The sequence below is a fragment of the Musa acuminata genome, chromosome BXJ3-4 (assembly GCF_036884655.1).
Source record: "Musa acuminata AAA Group cultivar baxijiao chromosome BXJ3-4, Cavendish_Baxijiao_AAA, whole genome shotgun sequence".
NCBI lineage: Eukaryota > Viridiplantae > Streptophyta > Magnoliopsida > Zingiberales > Musaceae > Musa > Musa acuminata.
In genome coordinates this window covers 2,275,280-2,294,405 of record NC_088352.1, presented here as the reverse complement: position 1 = coordinate 2,294,405, position 19,126 = coordinate 2,275,280, and the positions used below count along the sequence as shown (strand labels likewise).

The 19,126-nt window shown below is 37.8% G+C and overlaps 2 protein-coding genes across 2 annotated transcripts; both read left to right on the top strand.

Moving 5' to 3' along the window:
- The first annotated feature begins 232 nt into the window (after nt 1-232).
- On the top strand, nt 233-1,603 carry LOC135634703 (uncharacterized). The gene is made up of 3 exons (XM_065145223.1): nt 233-455; nt 659-887; nt 979-1,603. The coding sequence occupies exons 1-3, from the start codon at nt 282-284 to the stop codon at nt 1,383-1,385; spliced, it is 810 nt and encodes a 269-aa protein (XP_065001295.1). The 5' UTR covers nt 233-281; the 3' UTR covers nt 1,386-1,603.
- Nucleotides 1,604-8,147: 6,544 nt separating this feature from the next.
- Nucleotides 8,148-18,243, top strand: LOC135636332 (uncharacterized). The gene is made up of 10 exons (XM_065148020.1): nt 8,148-8,342; nt 8,427-8,533; nt 8,801-8,932; nt 9,010-9,083; nt 9,159-9,264; nt 9,363-9,431; nt 16,463-16,527; nt 16,630-16,728; nt 17,458-17,557; nt 17,895-18,243. The coding sequence occupies exons 1-10, from the start codon at nt 8,210-8,212 to the stop codon at nt 17,955-17,957; spliced, it is 948 nt and encodes a 315-aa protein (XP_065004092.1). The 5' UTR covers nt 8,148-8,209; the 3' UTR covers nt 17,958-18,243.
- The last annotated feature ends 883 nt before the right edge of the window (nt 18,244-19,126 follow it).

The following is a 19,126-nucleotide window of genomic DNA, read 5'->3' as shown; positions in this document are numbered from 1 at the left end:
GGCCGAGACAGCCGAGCTTCACTGGGTGGAAGAGGATAAGAGAGGCCAATCCAGGGCTAGCAGACGCGGCTTCCTGATGTGGATCCACGCTGTGTTGGGCCCGACGGACCGGGGTTACCCAATGGCTGATTCCCACGTGGAGCATCAAACTGTCTCCCTCGCCCTCGCGGCGACCCGTTCGTTCGTCCCAAGACTCGTATAAATGTGGTGCCGCAACGCCATTACAGAGCACCGATCAAGGTTGGCGGAGGAAAAGGAAAGGATCAGTTCAGGAGGAGGACATGGGAATGGAGGCGGAGGACGGCCGGATGAGCTTGTCGGACACGGTTTTCAGCTTCTTGGAGGAAGGAGAAAGGGGAGCCGAGGCATCGTATGGGAGCAGTTGTGACGAGGGGACAAGCGAAATCTCCGCCAAGAATGAGGCCTTTTGGGAGTCGCAGAAGCAGCTTCTTCGGGTAAGTCGCCGTCGTCGATTTGGCGATTCCTTACTCACATTTTGACCTTAAAATCGTGCATATACAAATTTATATGATCAAACGGAGAAGTTTCTTATATAGAATATATGCTGAGATCTTCGTCAAAGAGGTTGCTTTCAAGCTTTTCTGAGATTCGAGGGGGAAATCTAATTAATCCTTCATTTTGCCGCTGATGGATGCAGGAAGCTTTGTCTCGCACGAGCTCAACGGAGGCGAAGCTGCTACAGCGGACAAAGTATGCAGTGAACAAGATGCTGCAGGCCGATCCCGTTGATTGCACTTGCTCGAATCGCATGGCGAAGGAATGCCGGAATTGCGCACTGGCATGCATCGCACAACAGCTTCGCGAGCTTGGATACGACAGCGCGCTTTGCAAGTCCAAGTGGAGAAGGTCGGCGGACATCCCTTCAGGTAATGGGGCACATCTGCTTCTCCCACGTAGAGACGATGTCCAGCACCTAAACAGGGACAGGGTCTGATACTGCTTGTTAAAATTCCACAGGGCAACACAGCTACATCGATGTGGTGATGGAAGCAAGGAACAGCAAGAAAGGCACCATTAGGTTGGTGATCGAGCCAAACCTCCGGGCGGAGTTCGAAATGGCGAGAGGCAGCCGGGACTACAACAGCCTCGTGAGCTGCCTACCGAAGATCTTCGTGGGCAAGTCGGAGAAGCTGCGTGGCGTCGTCAAGATTATGTGCGCAGCAGCCAAGAAGTGCATGAAGGAGAACAAGATGCACATGGCGCCGTGGAGGACGCACAAGTACATGCAATCCAAGTGGTTTGGCACGCCGGAGAGGACGGGGCCGGGCGTATCTTCTCCTGCCGTGGTCTCCGACAGGCAGCCCAAGCTCAGGGCTTCCATGTTGACCTTCGATTTGCACTGCACAGAGGTGGAAGTCTCGTGATATGAGATTAGGGATGTTCCTGAGATCGAGCTTTAGTTTTGGCATGCTTGTAACTTAAATCTCTTTGAGCTGTGTATACGAATCAGTAGTATTGGAAGAGGTCAAGATTATCGTGTCGTTGTGACCAACAAAGACCACTCGTCAAGCATGGCACCATCTATGGAGACCAACTAGATTATGATGCTTCAATCGATAAGGGTTGAGACCTCCGTTGTAAATTGCTTCGCTTCCTCTTCACTGGTTTAAGAGAAACCTTCAATGGTGATGATGATCTCCTCACCTACTTCTTTCTTGTTTTGTTTCCTAATTCTCCTACGGTGGATCTGTAAGAAATTTTGATGAAGCCAACTTGTGTTTCTAAATCATTGTAATAGAAACACAATAAACTAATGCGGAAACGAAATAGCGTACCTCCAGCCATTGTCGCCAAGAATTTCTGCAGAGGTTTCTTCTTGAACTTTGGTTCTTCTCGGCTCAGAACTCTCACTTTAGATGGTGTAGGAAAGCCTTTCGCTTCAAAGAGATGATTGAGCCAAGGGACCAAAATCCTCATGTATATATAGATGTTCTCCCATCAAGAACATTTATCATCACCAACTCATAACGTTCAAGAATTAATTCAAATTTGTAACGTTTGGACCATAATGAAGAACTTAATGATATTAAATATTTAATTTAATAATAACGGTTTCATGCATAAAGAATAAGAAACTGAAATCATTTAAACCATAATAAATGAAGAAATTCATGATAATGAATTATGAATCTTAATAAGAACGGTTACGTTATTATTAAATAAGATATTTAATAATAACCGTTACATTCTCCCACTTGGTCCATACGTTTATCTTAATAATTTGAATTAATCTTTCTCGAACAACTTTCTTAAGAAATAAATACATGAATCATAGCGATAAGTCCTCTAAGAGCGAGTATTATCATCCATGTATCACGATGTATTTAGTTTCTTAATCTTAATGTGGTAATATTACTTTATGAATAAACCTTATGTTTATTCTTGGTCCAACAACAATTTATTTTCTCAAAATAATGTGCACATAAATGAGAAAATTTCACAATATATAAGAGTTTCAATATCATTACAAAGTGGAACTAAGTCTCATTTTCTTTACATGATCCTCGAATTTTAGAGGTGGCATGCATTTAGTCAAAGGATCAGCAATCATCAATTCAGTGCTAATGTGCTCAATGACCACTTTCTTTTCTTTTACACGTTCTCTTATGGCTAAATACTTAATGTCGATGTGTTTACTTCGACTTCCACTTTTATTGTTTTTAGCCATAAAGACAGCAGTTGAATTGTCACAGAAAATTCTTAATGGCCTAGAAATAGAATCCATGATTCTAAGCCCAGAAATGAAACTCTTAAGCCATACACCATGTGAAGTAGCCTCAAAGCAGGAGACAAACTCAGCTTCCATGGTAGAAGTAGCAGTCAAGGTCTGCTTAGCGCTTCTCCAAGAAATAGCTCCACCGGCCATCATAAAAATATATCCTGATGTTGATTTACGAGAATCAACACAACCGGCGAAGTCTGAATCTGAGTAACCAATCACATCCAAATTGTCTGTATGTCTATACATAAGCATGTAATCTTTGGTTCCTTGTAGATACCTCATCACTTTGTTTGCAGCTCTCCAGTGGTCCATACCTGGATTACTCTGATATCGACCTAGCATCCCCACAATAAATGCAATATCAGGTCTAGTACAGACCTGAGCATACATAAGGCATCATACAACAGAAGCATATGGGATGTTTTTCATTGATTCCCTTTCAAAATTGTTCTTTGGGCATTGGTTCAAATTGAACCTATCACCTTTCACAATGGGAGCAACACTTGGTGAACAATCCTTCATCCGAAATCTTTCTAAAATTTTATCAATATAGGTTTCTTGTGATAGACCTAAAATGCCTCGAGGTCTATCTCTATAGATCTTAATGCCAATGACATAAGATGCTTCACCCATATCCTTCATGTCAAAATTTTTAGAAAGAAATTGTTTCACCTCATGCAGCAAATCCTTATCATTGGTTGCAAGCAAAATATCATCTACGTATAAAACAAGGAAACATATTTTACTCTCACTAACCTTCTGGTATATGCATTGATCCATGAGATTTTCAACAAATCCGAATGAAGAAATCACTTCATGAAATTTAAAATACCATTGGCGGGAGGCTTGTTTTAAGCCGTATATAGACTTCCTAAGCTTGCAAACCAAGTGCTCACCAACACTAGAGGAGAAACCTTCAGGTTGTTTCATATAAACCTCTTCCTCTAGATCTCCATTAAGAAATGCTGTTTTCACATCCATTTGTTGCAACTCAAGGTCAAAATGAGCAACTAATGCTAAAATAATACGCAGAGAATCTTTCTTAGATACAGGAGAAAATGTCTCCGTATAATCGATTCCCTCTTTTTGAGTAAATCCCTTTGCAACAAGTCTTGCCTTGTATCTCTCAATGTTGCCTAACGAATCTTTCTTAGTTTTAAAGACCCATTTGCAACCAATGGCCTTTGCTTCATTAGGCAACTCTACAAGATCCCAGACTCCATTGCTCATCATGGAATTCATCTCTTCTTTCATAGCATCATGCCACAAATTTGACTTTTTGCAACTCATGGCTTGTGAAAATGTTTCAAGATCATTTTTGGCTCCAATATTATAGTCAAATTCTTGTAGATATACAACATAATCACTAGGAATTGCTGATCTTTTATTTCTAGTAGATCTTCTTAATGTTGTACCAATGGTTCCTTGAGGAACTTGTGGTTCAACTAGTTGTTCAGGAGCTTGTTGTAATTCCTGAACTGCTTGATCTATTAGAATACTATCAACAACTTGTGGAATTTCAATGATTGGTTGTTCAGCACTAGTTTGTACTTGAGGAGTGCTATGAACTATAACCAATCTATCATTTGATGTGGAAGGTTGAGATTCTATATGATCATGTGCGGAAACTATGTTCCTGAAATGATCGCTCCCACTAATCACATCATCCTCAAGAAATTTAGCGTTTCTTGATTCCACGATCCTAGTTGTGTGAGATGGACAATAGAACCTGTAACCTTTGGACTTTTCGGCATATCCAATGAAATACCCACTAACAGTCCTCGGGTCCAGTTTCTTCTCTTGTGGATTATATATCCTGACTTCAGACGGACATCCCCAAACGCGCATATGTCGCAAACTCGGTTTCCAACCTTTCCATAGTTCAAATGGTGTCTTTTGGACAGCCTTGGTTGGAACTCGGTTTAATATATACACAGTCGTCTTTAGTGCTTCAGTCCACAAATATTTAGGAAGATTGGAGTTGCTAAGCATACTCCGCACCATGTCTAATAATGTTCGGTTTCTTCTTTCTGCAACACCATTCTGGTTTGGAGAACCAGGCATAGTGTATTGGGCAATAATCTCATGTTCTTGAAGAAACTTAGCAAAAGGACCAGGTGCTTGTCCATTTTCAGTATATCTACCATAATATTCTCCACCCCTATCTGATCTCACAATTTTAATTTGCTTACCACATTGGTTCTCAACTTCAGCCTTAAAGACTTTGAAGGCATCCAATGCTTCATTTTTATTATGAAGCAAATATATATACATATATCGTGAGTAATCATCTATAAAGGAGATGAAGTATTTCTGACCATGTATGTCCATGTCTGGACAACATATATCAGTATGAATTATTTCTAATGAGTCTGAACTCCTATTAGCACCCCTTTTGGACTTATTGGTATGTTTTCCTTTAATACAGTCCACACAAGTCTTAAAATTAGTAAAATCAAGAGTACTAAGTACCCCATCTTTAACTAATCTTTTAATTCTCTCCATGGAGATATGTCCTAATCTCCGATGCCATAATATAGAGGAGTCCTCATTAATATTACACCTCTTAATGCCAGCGTGAACATGCATTGAACCTTGAGTATTATCATTTTGTAATAAAATACGGTAAAGACCGTCAGACAAAATACCATTCCCAACACAATCAGATTTATATAATAAACGAAATGATGTGTCTTTAAAATTAAAGGAATATCCAAATGGTACGAGTCTGGAAACAGAAATTAAGTTTCGTGAGAAACTTGGTATATAAAAGGTTCTTTCTAATTTTAAAACAAAACCACTACTTAAAGTTAAAATGCATGTTCCAATTGCTTCCACATGTGAGCCCATCTTATTTCCTAATAAGATGCTTTGCTCACTTCCCACTGGCTTCCTTAGGTTTTGCATACCCTGCAAAGAGTTTGCAATATGGATTGTTGATCCAGAGTCAATCCACCAGGTGTTAATATTAACATTGACCATATTAGATTCATAACATACATATAAGGTTGGTTTACTTTTCTTTTCAAGCCATTGTTGGAATTTCGTACATTCCTTCTTCATGTGTCCCTTTCTTTTACAAAAGAAACACCTTGCTTCTTTCTTGATATCAGCTTGGGGTGGTATTTTACCTTTTCCCTACTGATAAGCTTTTTGATTGGCTTGATGTTTGTCAGTTTTGTTCTTCCCTCGAGTGGTTACCATCAATGCACTCTCACCCAATTCCATTACTAGCCTCTCTTCTTCTTGAACACACATGGTCATTAATTCATTAATTGACCATTTGTCCTTATGTGTATTGTATGAAATTTTAAAAGGGCTATATTGAGGTGGAAGGGTGTTCAGAATATAGTGCACCAGGAAGGATTCTGACATATTAACCTCAAGTTTCTTAAGTTGAGCCGTAATATCTCGCATTTGCATTATGTGCTCACGCACACCCTTTATGTTGGTGAGTCTAAGGGATGAAAATTTCATTATAAGGGTGCTTGCTAGTGCCTTATCCGAAGTGATGAATTGTTCATCGATAGCCTTTAGCAAGTCTCGGACATTTTTATGCTGGTCAACAGAACCACGTATGCCAGCAGTTATCTTAGTTTTGATAAACATCACGCTGAGCCGATTGGATCGCTCCCATCGCTCATATAACGCGATCTCAGTTAGAGTGCTAGTCTCAGTGACTATAGGTGGTTCGTCTTTTCTAATAGCATAATCAATATCCATCCACCCTAAATGGAGGAGAACCCTCTCCTTCCATATCTTATAGTTCCCACCACGGGAATATCACATCGAATATCAGAGAAATTAACAGTTTGAGAAACTACATAAAATCAAACATGCTTATGTCAAAATTTGAAGCTTAATAGACTAAATTACATGTTTTACCAATGTGAAACATGCCAAAAATATGAATCTCATGACATAAAAATTGCCTGTAGGCTAAATTCTTAATTCAAATATATTCATATGGTCTTTATGATAAAACTATCAAATTATATTCCAATTCATAATCCCTGTGGGTAAATTATAAAAATAATCTGATATTTTATCCTGATTAATTATATTAAATATAATAAAAGATCCTGTGGGATAACAATTATTATACGAAATATAATCAGTCACAATATGATGTCTAATTACTTATGTGGTCCTTATTTTAACTTTATATATAATTTTAATTAATTAAGGATGCTGTGGCTAATTCTTAATTAATTAAGATTATATGGATCACTAGACATTTTAAACATAAAAATTTGCTCATAAACATAATTTAATAGAACTAAATATGCATACATAATATGAGCATTTTACCAACTAAAATGTTGAAAATGATATTTCCTCATGATTTTCAACAAAATATATCAACAAGTTCCCAAGAAGAAACCAAAATCAAATCATTTTGATGGCATAAAAATGAAAACTTTTTCATATCAAGGCAGAGGTCATTCGGCTCTGATACCAAATGTAAGAAATTTTGATGAAGCCAACTTGTGTTTCTAAATCATTGTAATAGAAACACAATAAACTAATGCGGAAACGAAATAGCGTACCTCCAGCCATTGTCGCCAAGAATTTCTGCAGAGGTTTCTTCTTGAACTTTGGTTCTTCTCGGCTCAGAACTCTCACTTTAGATGGTGTAGGAAAGCCTTTCGCTTCAAAGAGATGATTGAGCCAAGGGACCAAAATCCTCATGTATATATCATCACCAACTCATAACGTTCAAGAATTAATTCAAATTTGTAACGTTTGGACCATAATGAAGAACTTAATGATATTAAATATTTAATTTAATAATAACGATTTCATGCATAAAGAATAAGAAACTGAAATCATTTAAACCATAATAAATGAAGAAATTCATGATAATGAATTATGAATCTTAATAAGAACGGTTACGTTATTATTAAATAAGATATTTAATAATAACCGTTACATGATCGCCATCCATATCCCCAAGATCAAGATCACTTCGACGATTGCAACCACAAAGAGGTCGATAACAAGGTGGCTTTTGGATTAGGCATCGAATTTGAGCGTTGATGGGATAAAATTGGAAAGATCGATGATGATTAGGCCATTTGTGGTAGAAAAGTTAAGAGTTGCTGAAGCGTGATGACATTTCACTAGTTGTCAATTGAAATGATTATTTTGTCCATCAGTTTGGCGACAATCCAATGTCTGACGTTATGTATTATATTTTTCTCAGTGTAATCGACAATGTTAGAAAAATAAAATTATTTATTTTATTTTTATAATTATAAAAAAAATATATAATTTTTAAGTATAAAAATCGTAACACTAGTTGGGTTCAAGCACCAGAGATAATTTCTCCATCGGTAGCTCTTAGTGGGGATACGTACGTATGGATTTGTTGACGCATACATATACGACGGTAAATAGATTTCGAAAAGAGGCGTGGAGTCTCCGTCTCATACAAGACGAGTGCGCAGCAGGTGGGCGGCGGACATGGCTGCTGCGAGCTTCTCGGCCGTCGCAGTTCCCATCAAGAGCGGCCGCTCTGCTGTGACCATCCTCCGGCGGCTACTTGCATCCGCTCGCCCTCTTCACTTCCTGGCTCAATCCCAATCCCCTCGCAGAGGTCTCGTTCTTCTCTTCCTCTCGCCCCCAAATGCAAATTCCACTCTATCTTAGCGTGTATGACGCAAACTGGAACAATTTGCAGGGCTGTGCCAGGTCGCGAACGCCGTGAAACCGGTGGTCGTGGACTCGACCCTCAAAGGGATTAGCGACAGAAATATAGCCGAGGCCGTAAATAACATTCTTGAAATGGTATTTCTCCTTTCTTTGTGCCTTAATAAGAGTTACCAGACCATGTTCTTGATACTAGGTTCTTAGCAGTCAAATTTGGGGGTTTTCTGGTTGATATTAACCATGTCGAATCGAGAAAATTCCCCCCTTGCACCAAATTCCTTTTAAAACCCTAATTTTAGCGCTATTGGGAACTCAATATTCGAAAAGGATCGTCTTTCTTGGACGACTGTATACTAGTGATGTTTCTCATCATCGTATCGGTGGATTGTCTCTGTTGGTGACAAGGCAAGGCGGGCTACGACGAGAAGAGAGGTGCTTCACACAGACTTTCTCACTCCACCTGTTGTTAAGGAGTCAATTTTGGCGCTAGAAAAGCTGGCCGATGTCAAAGCAGTATCTCAGGGTGGTTATCCACAGGTAAGCAACTAAGGATTTGCTTCATTATTCTTAAGACAATACTACGTGATCTGAGAATTTCCTGCTGATCTTGGTAGGCAGAACGTTGCCGCCTGTCTGTTGGACATCCAGATGACATGCCAACTGACCCAGATGTTGTTGCTGCTTTGAGGTATTTTTTGAATTTTATTTATATGAGTGTCTTCAACCTTTATTTAAGTTGGCTGAAGAAAAATGATATCTCCAGCATCACAGGGAACTTCACGTTCGATGCTTGTTCTCATGGTGATTTCCTCGGTGCAATTCTGGGCACAGGGATAGTAAGAGAAAAGGTTGGAGATATCTTGTTGCAGGTACAATGCCAATGGCCAATGTGCATTATTATCCCTCTTCTTTTTAAGAGTTAACACATTGGAAACTTCTATTAAGATCTTTTTGATATTATGTCCAGGGAGAAAAGGGATCCCAAGTCATCGTTGTTCCAGAGCTTACTGACTTTCTTATGTCGACATTGGATAAGGTGCAAGGCTCGTTCATTGCACTTCAATTTCCTTGCAATGTGTTAAAAACTCAAATCTGTTTGGTGCTTGATATTGTATTATATGTACATATGTGATGGGATCCCAATGCATTGTTATTCCATCGTTGCCAACCATCTTTGATGATATCAAACGACTCAGACTTCCAGGAGATTGTAAAGTTATGTAGTGATGTAGAGAGCAAGGTTCGCAATACCGTACCGTACCAGTGTTTCGACCTGGGCTCGGTATCGATACGGTACGGTATACCGAGCGGTACACTCAGGTGTGTTGAGTACTGTAGCACAGTGCTACAGTGCACTCGGACCAGTAACAGGCGGTCCGTGTATCGACAATCTGTCGGACCGGTACGTACCGCCCGTACCGGGTGGTACGGGTCGGTACTGTAGACCATGGTAGAGAGTATATATTTTTCATGAATCAAACCTGGATGATTGGGAAATCTTCTAATGTTGTCACATTACAGGAGAATGAACAATCAAGTAGTTTAGACTAGAGTAATGATGTAGAAAAGAGTAGGAAATAGAGAGAAAGAGAGGGGAAGAGAAAGAAAGAAAAGTGTGAGATAAGAGAGGAGAGTAAGAGACTAGAGAAGATGCAATTCTTTTTATTAATGTTTACAATTTTGGTCCATACTAGTGTACCGACCAGGTGTCGGTATGGTACGTACTGAGGTGTATCAACGGTACACAAAGGCGTATCGATGGTACACTTAAAAAATCGAAAATAGCTCCAAAAATGCTTTAAAAATAGAAGTTAGATTAGTGTTTCTAAGTTGGAAATAAATATAAATTTAGTATAATTTTGGTGAAAATAATCTAAATTAGAATAGAGTAGTGACACATATCTTTTTCAGGCTTTAAGGAGTAGCTTTGTAGTACATTCCAGATCGTCTTTCCGTTAATATTGAATTATCTACATAGAAATGATTTGAATTGTTATATATTTTTTTAAACAACTTAAACTTTAAGATTCAAGTGAATTAAGTAATTGATCGATGAATATACCTAGTTCTATCATGAAAAAGAATGACGGGACTCCACTAGCAGTGGATCGGGGTCCTCATTCCTATGTATCTATATATCAATTTGATATGTTTGTCAGACCCAATCCTGAGTTTGATCCCACGACACAGTATATTGTTACACCATATGCCATTGGTGCATCAATGTGGTGATGGTCGTAGTCTAATCATCGTGAATCACACGTGTCTGAGGCAGCTCCTAAGACAAGTACGATTTTGATATATATTGATACGGAGCATGGAGAATGTTAGAACTTTTACTTTCACCATTAATATGCTATTCTATATCATAAGATCGATCACCGTATTGTTGCTCGGAGAAGTATGACCAACTATTAGCGTATTGTTGTTAGTTATAAGATTCTCCATGGTACGACGACTGTGTATACGATGAGCTTTGCTCTGTGTCTACATCATGTAGATTTTGTCGTATCTGCTCAAAATCATCCGGTGCCTTCTCCTTCCGTATAGAAACTTGACCAGTACCTCGTCGAGTTCCATGATCTAAATTTTGGGTAGCATGTGTAAAATTTCACTCCTCGATCCATGCACTACTCTCAAATTATGTAGACGGGACCATTGACTTCCCAATGTCGTTGCCATCATCGGTTGAGGCATTGTTGTCCACGTTGCTGCCATGTTTCTGGACTGAGCAGGTTGTTGAATGCGATTGAGAAGGTGTTTCATTGCTCGACTCAATTCTTTCCATCGTGCAACTGATGCTATTGCCTTCCCCTTTGCTTTTGCCTTTGCCTTTGCCTTTGCACACTGGGTGGACGATTGTGATGGTTGGGTGTCTCTAGTTCCTTGACCAGTCTAACTCAATGTTGTCTGGCTCCTTCCGTCATTTTTTGACCGAGGGGATCTTTCTCTTAATCCTTCCAAATTTGATCCAATCTATAAATCGTAACTTTGCTGAGTTTAAGAGAATGAAACTGTGAGAATGAGAGAAAGATATGAGTGAAAATGAGTTTTAGAGAGTTGAAAAGATTGAGGGAGTGATATGAGTTGAAAGAGGAGGGAGAAAAGGGTTTAAAAACCCTTTCCTATTGTTTAAATAGTCAATTTGATTATGTGAAATATGGTGATCTTAGCTCTTGATCGGTCACGATTGAAATCCGACCGTACCGACCGATATAGGTTAATAACGGTTGAATTTTGATAATTGCCACCTGATACAGACCCTGTATCGCCCGATATGCTGTCAGATTATGGTACTGTCCGGTAGAAGGTGGTCCGTGTACCAGTTCCCTATCAGACTGGTAATACTGGTATGTATTACCCGCACTAAGAAGTACAGGTCGGTACGACAAACCCTACTTTCCATTCAAATCTGAAGTAAGTCATCCATTGATAAGCTCCACTGTTTATAGTGGTTTAGAAGCTTTAGTATAATCAATGAAGGTAATGATTCCCAAGAGTAATCTTATAGAGAATTAGTATGCCTTTTAGAAATTCAAAATGTGACTTCTAGGATACCTAAATAGTAAATGAGTTCACTTATACAAGAGTACATTTAATGACAAAAAGAAACCCTAGAAAGACTAAAAGCCTTTAATTTTCAATTCAACTCTTAGAATTTCTAGGCCAATTAATTGATGTATTTTTATTGATTTCTTTGTCTAAAATAATTTTTTCTGAAATCTTTTGTAAATCTAGATGATTCTCTATCATTCTCCTCTAGTGGAAAAGTACTTGATCCCATAGAGTGGTCTAATAAGTCTGATGCAAAATCACAAAGTTCCTTCAGAATAATCCAAGTGGCATCGGAAGCTAGACGATTATGTCACTTGACAAGAAAGTATTAAGTAATGTTAGTAGTAGATGTAACAAGACATTCATCAAGAATGACCTCTATGTCATCCTTGTGTTCTAAGAGAATTGGTGCTTTCGGAGGATTGTCACCTGCAGAAATATCGATAAATAGAGGAGGCTCAAAAGTACCGTGATATGGAGCTAAATCCTTCATACTAAAAGCTGGACTAATATTTAAGTCAGAAGGCAAATCGAGTATATATGCATTAGATTTTAATTTTTGGATGGTGGGGAAAGGACCAATAGCACGGGCATACAACTTTTTGAATGAGGTTTTAGGGAATCTCCTAGGGCAATCGTGAACTAAGACATAGTTGCTAACTTGAAACTCTTGACTTCTACGATGTGCATTAACAGCAAGTTTGTAACTTTCATTACTTAGGACAATTTTACATCGATTCTCAACATGCACATTATGAATATGTTGAGCGAAGGAGTGTGCTGGTTCTGAGGCACGATAGTCAAGTGGAAGGGGTGCAAGGTCAAAGGGGGGTGCGAGGAGTATAGTCAACAATAGTTTGAAATGAGCTTTTTTCGGTGGAGCGGTTGACTAAGTTATTATATGCAAATTCAGTAATGGGTAAGGTTAAGTCTAAATTTCTGAGCTTCTCCCCAACTAAACATCTAAGAAGATTTTTCGAGAAATGGTTAACAACCTTAGTTTGACCATTAGTTTGGGGATGAAAAGCTAAAGATAATTTTAATGTTGTGCCAAATAGTTTTCACAGTTTTCCAAAAGTAGCTAATAAATTTCACATCCCTATCTGACACCATGGTTAAGGGTAAGTCATGTAATTTAACTTCTCGGAAGAACAATTTAGCAATATGTGAGGTGTCGTTGGTCTTGTTACATGGGATAAAATGGGTCATTTTTGAAAATCGATTAATAACAATCATAATAAAGTCATGGCCACGAGCTATTTTTAGGAAGTCCAAGGGCAAAATCTAAACTCACATCTTGCCATAGTGAATGTGGAATGAGTAATAGGGTGTATAGGTCAGTATTGTGTTTGCAAGTTATGGTAATTTGATAAGTGGGACACTACGACACCACTTGAACAACATCTCGCTTTAGGGAAGGCTAGTAAAATCTATCGTCGATTAATGCAATAGTTTTGTCTCGACCTAGCTTTTCACCCCCATAAGAGTGACAGCCTACTAGGTAATTATGAAGGTATGACATTAAAAAATTCACCTAATAAGGATTTAACCTCAGGAGTTAGGTCAAGAATATTGCAAGGGCTAGGAATTTCTCTAGCAATGATGGCCACAAAAAATTGTTGTTTAGACTCTCTATTTCAAAAGATTTAGGATCCAATAAGTAGAGTCCCTTCGTGGTTGGGACTTGTGGAAGGTACTTGAGAGTTCTTATTTTGTCCTTTTCTAATTGTTTTGCTCGCTCTAGGATAATGTTTTTGCCTTTATATCAAAAGATATACATGTTTTCTCTCCCGTGATTGATAATATCAAGGTCATATAACCAAGGCCGACCTAAAAGAATGTGGACAATGTCCATTGGTCGGACGTCACAGTAAGTCTCATCTTGGTAATCGCTCATTTTGATTGATACCAAGCATCTATCGATCACGAGTAGTGTGGTTTTGTCAAACCTAGGCTATTTTAAATAGGGTCGGATGTGGCTACCTTAAGGTTTAGTATTTTGATAGCAGATTTTGGGACATTGTTCATAGTGCTACACATCAATAACCAATTTGCAAGTTACTTCCTCGCTTCAGATAGAAGTATAGAAGATACTTGCCCTCATCCATTAATTGGAATCACAAGTAGTGGAGAGAATAATATGGATAACATTAACATGGGCATCTTCAATTTTTAGTTAGTTTTCATCACCTGAGTAGGCTTCGTGTGCAGCTACTTGGTTTGTTGTCTTAATTTGATCATCTGGTTCTTTTTTAATATAAGGGCAAACAACAAGAGGTAATACGACCTCTATTATGGCAATAATGATACTGGATTGAAGATGAACTAGTTTAAGAATTAGTAGTTAAACGTGTTGGACGATTCATGGTTGGGCCAGGATTGTTACTAATAGTGGGGATTTTTGGCTTAACAGAGCCACTACTTGGGGTAGTTTGGGAAATAGTTCTATTGTCAAGAGATTGAGAAGATGTTTGACGAATTGGATAAAGATTGATGTATTTCTCAATCTCAAGGGCTTGTCCAGAAGCTTCCTTTATGGTGTCATGGAACTTAAGAGAGACTTCTTGTTGGATGTCATACCTTTTCTATTTCACACCTAAGTAAAAGTTCCTTAAATCGAGCCAAATACTTTGCCACACTAGAATTCAACTGTTTAAGGTTTAATAATTATTCAACCAGTTGGCTTCAAAAGTAGGTTGGTAAATATTTTTCCTTAAGTTTTTGTTTCACGACTTCCCATTAAGTGATGGGTGGCTCTCGACGGTATTCGAGACTACATTGGACATGTTACCAATATTTCCTAGCTGACCTTGCCATATTCATTTTTGCAAATTGTATACGTTCAATATCAATCATTCCATACCACTTAAAGTAATCTTCCATGTTATCTAACTAATCAACAAACACATTTGGCTCAAACATACCGTCAAAGTTCAACACATCCACTTTGACTCTTTTAGCCATTTTCCCTAGATTGTTAGTAAACCGAACTCGTTGGCCCATTACTTGGGTTTGTGGATTTCTAATAGGTTTTAATAATTCATTGTTAAGGCTAAAAGCTTGGTCATCAAGAATTGTTGGAGTATAATTGTGAATAGGTGCCCTATAGGTGGACTTAGGATTTGTTTAAACTGACGCTTGGGGAGTAGGTAAAATTCCTTGATTTGAAGCTATGGATTGTGAAGAATGGACATGTTGTCTAACTGACTCATCAACCTCTTTATTCATGGGTTGTTTTTCAAGGTGTTGGAGAGCTCCTAGGACTTGGGGCATTTGGTTACATAACTAGTTCGATTTTGTGTCATGATCTGCTAGCTTTGTCCTATGGGTATCTATCTCACTCTGTTGGTTTCGGGATTCATCAGGATTGGTTTGATTTTCACCTCGTCGAGTCATGATTCTAATACTATTGACAAATTATCTTTTGGTAATTAGATTGTTAATTGTTATAATCCATAAGGTAGAAATACAATGTTTTAAATATTTCTCACTTTTTGTTTTTTTTTCTTCTTTTGGGACAACTTTCAGTGGTTCAAATTTTATTGGTACTATAGTTGTAACTAAATGGGAGAGAAAGGATGATAAATAGAAAAAAAAGGAGAAATGACGAGAGAAGCGATGAAAACCACAATCTAATGAAATATACGATTTTTATTTTCGACAAAAAAATATTAGTATTCAAAAATTTACTCGGCATTGAGAGCTATGTGTTCCACCAATTCTGTAGGGATAGTCGCCCCAAAGTCCCACTCCACATGCAAGGGGTTGACATTAGAGGTGCAAGGATCCTTGAGTGTTGATCGAAGCCTTTTCCTGTTCGTTGGGACCTAATGGGGTACAGGGCAGGTTTCTTGACGCGCTCTCATACCAAACTAATATAGAATAAAGTAGGAAAATAGAGAGAGAGAGAGAGGAAGAGAAAGAAAGAGAAGTGTGAGACAAGAGAAGCAATTTTTTTTCATTCAAATATGAAGTCATCCATTAACAAGCTCACTATTTATAGGGGTTTAGGAGCCTTAATATAATCAATGAAGATAATGATTCCCAAAAGTAATCTCCTATGGAATTAGTATGCCTTTTAGAAATTAAAAATGTGACTTCTAGACTACCTAAGTAGTAAATGAGTGCACTTAATACAAGAATGCATTTAATATAAAATGAGTTCCTAGAAAGACCAAAGGATTTTTCAATTTTCAACACAACTCTTAGAATTTCTAGGCTAACTAATTGATAACTTTTTATTGATTTCTTTGTCCAGAATAAACTTTTCTGAAATCTTTGTAAAACTAGATGATTCTCCATCAAGTAATTATCAATAACATCAATTACTTTTTCAGTTAACTTTCTTCATTGTATCATAAGAGCTTGAGTAAGTTATGATAACCATTCTTTTTTTCATTAATATATTGAAGTTTCATGTTTCATGCATCCATTATTAAACTTGCTTCTTTCTTGTTCAGGATTAGTCCATGACAAACAAATATTGGCGCTAAATTATGTTGCTTCTTGTAGGTTGGTAATATTTCTGTGACTTGCAGGCCAATACCATTGCTCGCTTTAGAATATGAGCCACCGAAGTCAGGGATACCTGTCTTATTCTATCATTTTTATATTTCTCACCATGGATTCTTATCTCTTTTCATATCCTAATGCAAAATTTTCTGCTTATGCAATCATAGGACTAAAACATTTAGAACTGTTGAATCATCGCTGAGGGTTGATGCACTGGCTAGTGCAGGCTTCAAAATATCTCGCTCAAAACTTGTTGACTTGATCAGGTGCATCTTTTTGAAGTTATAATAGAAGACTCTCCAGAAGCTGTAGACTTTTGCTATATCTATAATTTTTTACTGATTGTCTTTATCTGCTGTCCTTTGAAGTCATTTACTATTGGTATTGGCTGTCATTTTCAGAAATTTGTTCCTATATTTGACTTAATGGTGGAGCATAAGAATTTTCAACTTAAAAAAAGTATTAAGGAATATTTTATCCATACAAAGTTACACCTTCAAAGTTCAGATATTCGTTCCCCTCAGTCATATGCAAAAAATGGTTTTCCCACACACATGCTTCTGCTTTTGCGTTTAACCTTGCTATCTTGTACTTGGTATCAAAAAGCTGATGTCATCCTTGTCTCATTCTTGCTTAGGGTGGTACCTCAACCAACATATGGCCTATTTGACTTTATTTTAATGATCTTATGGAAAACCTAGGTTAAGACTTGAGTAATTTTTATGCAATGGCTTAAACTCTTGTTTGGAAGGTATGCAAAATAAATATGACATAATGCTGGATAATAAAAGGGTGGTTTAGTTGACGAGCTCTAGGAAAGTCAACATATGCTGTCTTAGCCCTTGCAAACATAGAGGCTGTTTAGGTGACTTATTTGTGCTTAAATTAAACCTTTAAATTGTTATCTCTTAAATCATATCCTTTTTATCTATGATTCTATAATATCATGTCCTTATTGACAATATTATTAACACAAGCTTTTATTTTTAAATCAGCAATGGAGATGTGCGGGTTAACTGGTCACCAGTGATGAAAAATGGAACCACACTCAAGACAGGAGATGTTGTTTCTGTTAGTGGAAAAGGGAGGTTGAAGGTAAATTATAACTTTCTTTTCTTCATCTTTTGAGCTTTTGACAGTCTGAGACATTAATTATCTACTACGTCATCTGTCTGCTAAATTATCAACTTTTTTTAATACAACATTTTGTCATGATCAGTAAATTATAGTTTAGTGAAAATATAGCTTCTTTTCTGAACTTCATTATACCATATGATTTAGCATATGGTGTAATTTTTCTTATTATAATCGTTCTTTATGAACACTGAATCAATTTGGATTTCTGAAGAACTGGAGATACTTTTAATAAGACAACAAAAGGCTCTTGATAAACTTCTCTGAAATTTGTACGTCATTGAATAATTTGTTGCAGATTGGTGAGATAACAACAACAAGGAAAGGGAAATATGCCATCGAATTGATCTGTTATCTGTAGGCTCTGTGGAACCTGAGCTTATCCACCAGAAGTTCCACTGTTGGTTGAAGACATTCACCGGCACTAGGACCTCAAATAGCAAGATGAATCGGAAAACCATGATTTCTCATTGTCCAAAGATCATGTTCTGACAAATTTGGACAGCATAAACAGCCAAATTATTGGTTTAACTGTTTTTGTCCTTGAGCTTAATGTGTTGATTATATTTGGTAAAGTAATGTGTGGATATTTATCTTATGATTGAAATGTGAGAAAAAAAATAACTGCTATTATATGAGTTTCTTAATATTGAAGGTTTTAACCTGGTAATTTACTAGGGGGTTTCAGGCCCTTAGCTTAGCTTTTGTTGAAATTGTTTTGGCAGGTCAGGTACTGCTGGACTTGATGTGAAGACCGATCCTTCTTCTACGGTGGGGGGTGGGTTTCTTTAATCGGTTAATGTAGTTCGTGTCATATGATGTAGTAGAAAACAAGGCAAATGGAATATCTGCTAATGTTTTTTTGTTTCTCTAAATCATAGTATCATCTGCATTCCTTGATTTCAAGCTCACTAATTTCATGAACTGGTACAGCGGGTCGATTCAGGCCCGGAATGCAGCATCTTGTGGAATTAAGCGTCACATGGGGCTACTCAAGGAAGGTACCACCAATTTTTTCTTTTTGTGTGTACGCTATAAGCTTAACAGCTGGGAACAGGAGGACTTGATTGTCCCTTACAAAGACTGGGTCTCACTGGTGGCCTTCCTTGCAGTTTCAGGTCTTTGGATTTGGTATTTGATTTGAGATTTCAGATGAGAAAGTTGGATTCTTCACATGTGACTTTGTCTTCATCGTTAAAATTGTCATACCATTTGCCTACTTATACAGATTGTTTATGTGCGCTATGAGTACTGCCCAAAGTTAGCATCTTAAATTTAATTGTGATGAGAGAGAGAGAGAGAGAGAGAGAGAGAGAGAGAGAGAGAGAGAGAGATATGGGTGATGGAGTCAAGGTCTGTGTTCCATTTGTTTGTTTGTCGTCTTTACCCACTTTTCTTTTACAAGACGGATTTGGTCAACCTGTTAATTTCTACGTCATGACTTTGGAGTGGGGCTCAGTTGACTCATTCATGCATGACATGAACGCATGCAGTAAATGTGCATCGACCAGTAGGGAACGCTCTGAGTTG

Bases quoted from the DNA above. Each gene is read 5' to 3' on its own strand.
- LOC135634703 (XM_065145223.1), top strand. From the start codon at position 282: ATGGGAATGGAGGCGGAGGACGGCCGGATGAGCTTGTCGGACACGGTT. The intron at 456-658 runs GTAAGTCGCCGT...TGATGGATGCAG, and splicing joins CGCAGAAGCAGCTTCTTCGG to GAAGCTTTGTCTCGCACGAG. The intron at 888-978 runs GTAATGGGGCAC...AAAATTCCACAG, and splicing joins GTCGGCGGACATCCCTTCAG to GGCAACACAGCTACATCGAT.
- LOC135636332 (XM_065148020.1), top strand. From the start codon at position 8,210: ATGGCTGCTGCGAGCTTCTCGGCCGTCGCAGTTCCCATCAAGAGCGGC. The intron at 9,084-9,158 runs GTATTTTTTGAA...TGATATCTCCAG, and splicing joins GATGTTGTTGCTGCTTTGAG to CATCACAGGGAACTTCACGT. The intron at 16,528-16,629 runs GTCAGGGATACC...ATGCAATCATAG, and splicing joins TTAGAATATGAGCCACCGAA to GACTAAAACATTTAGAACTG.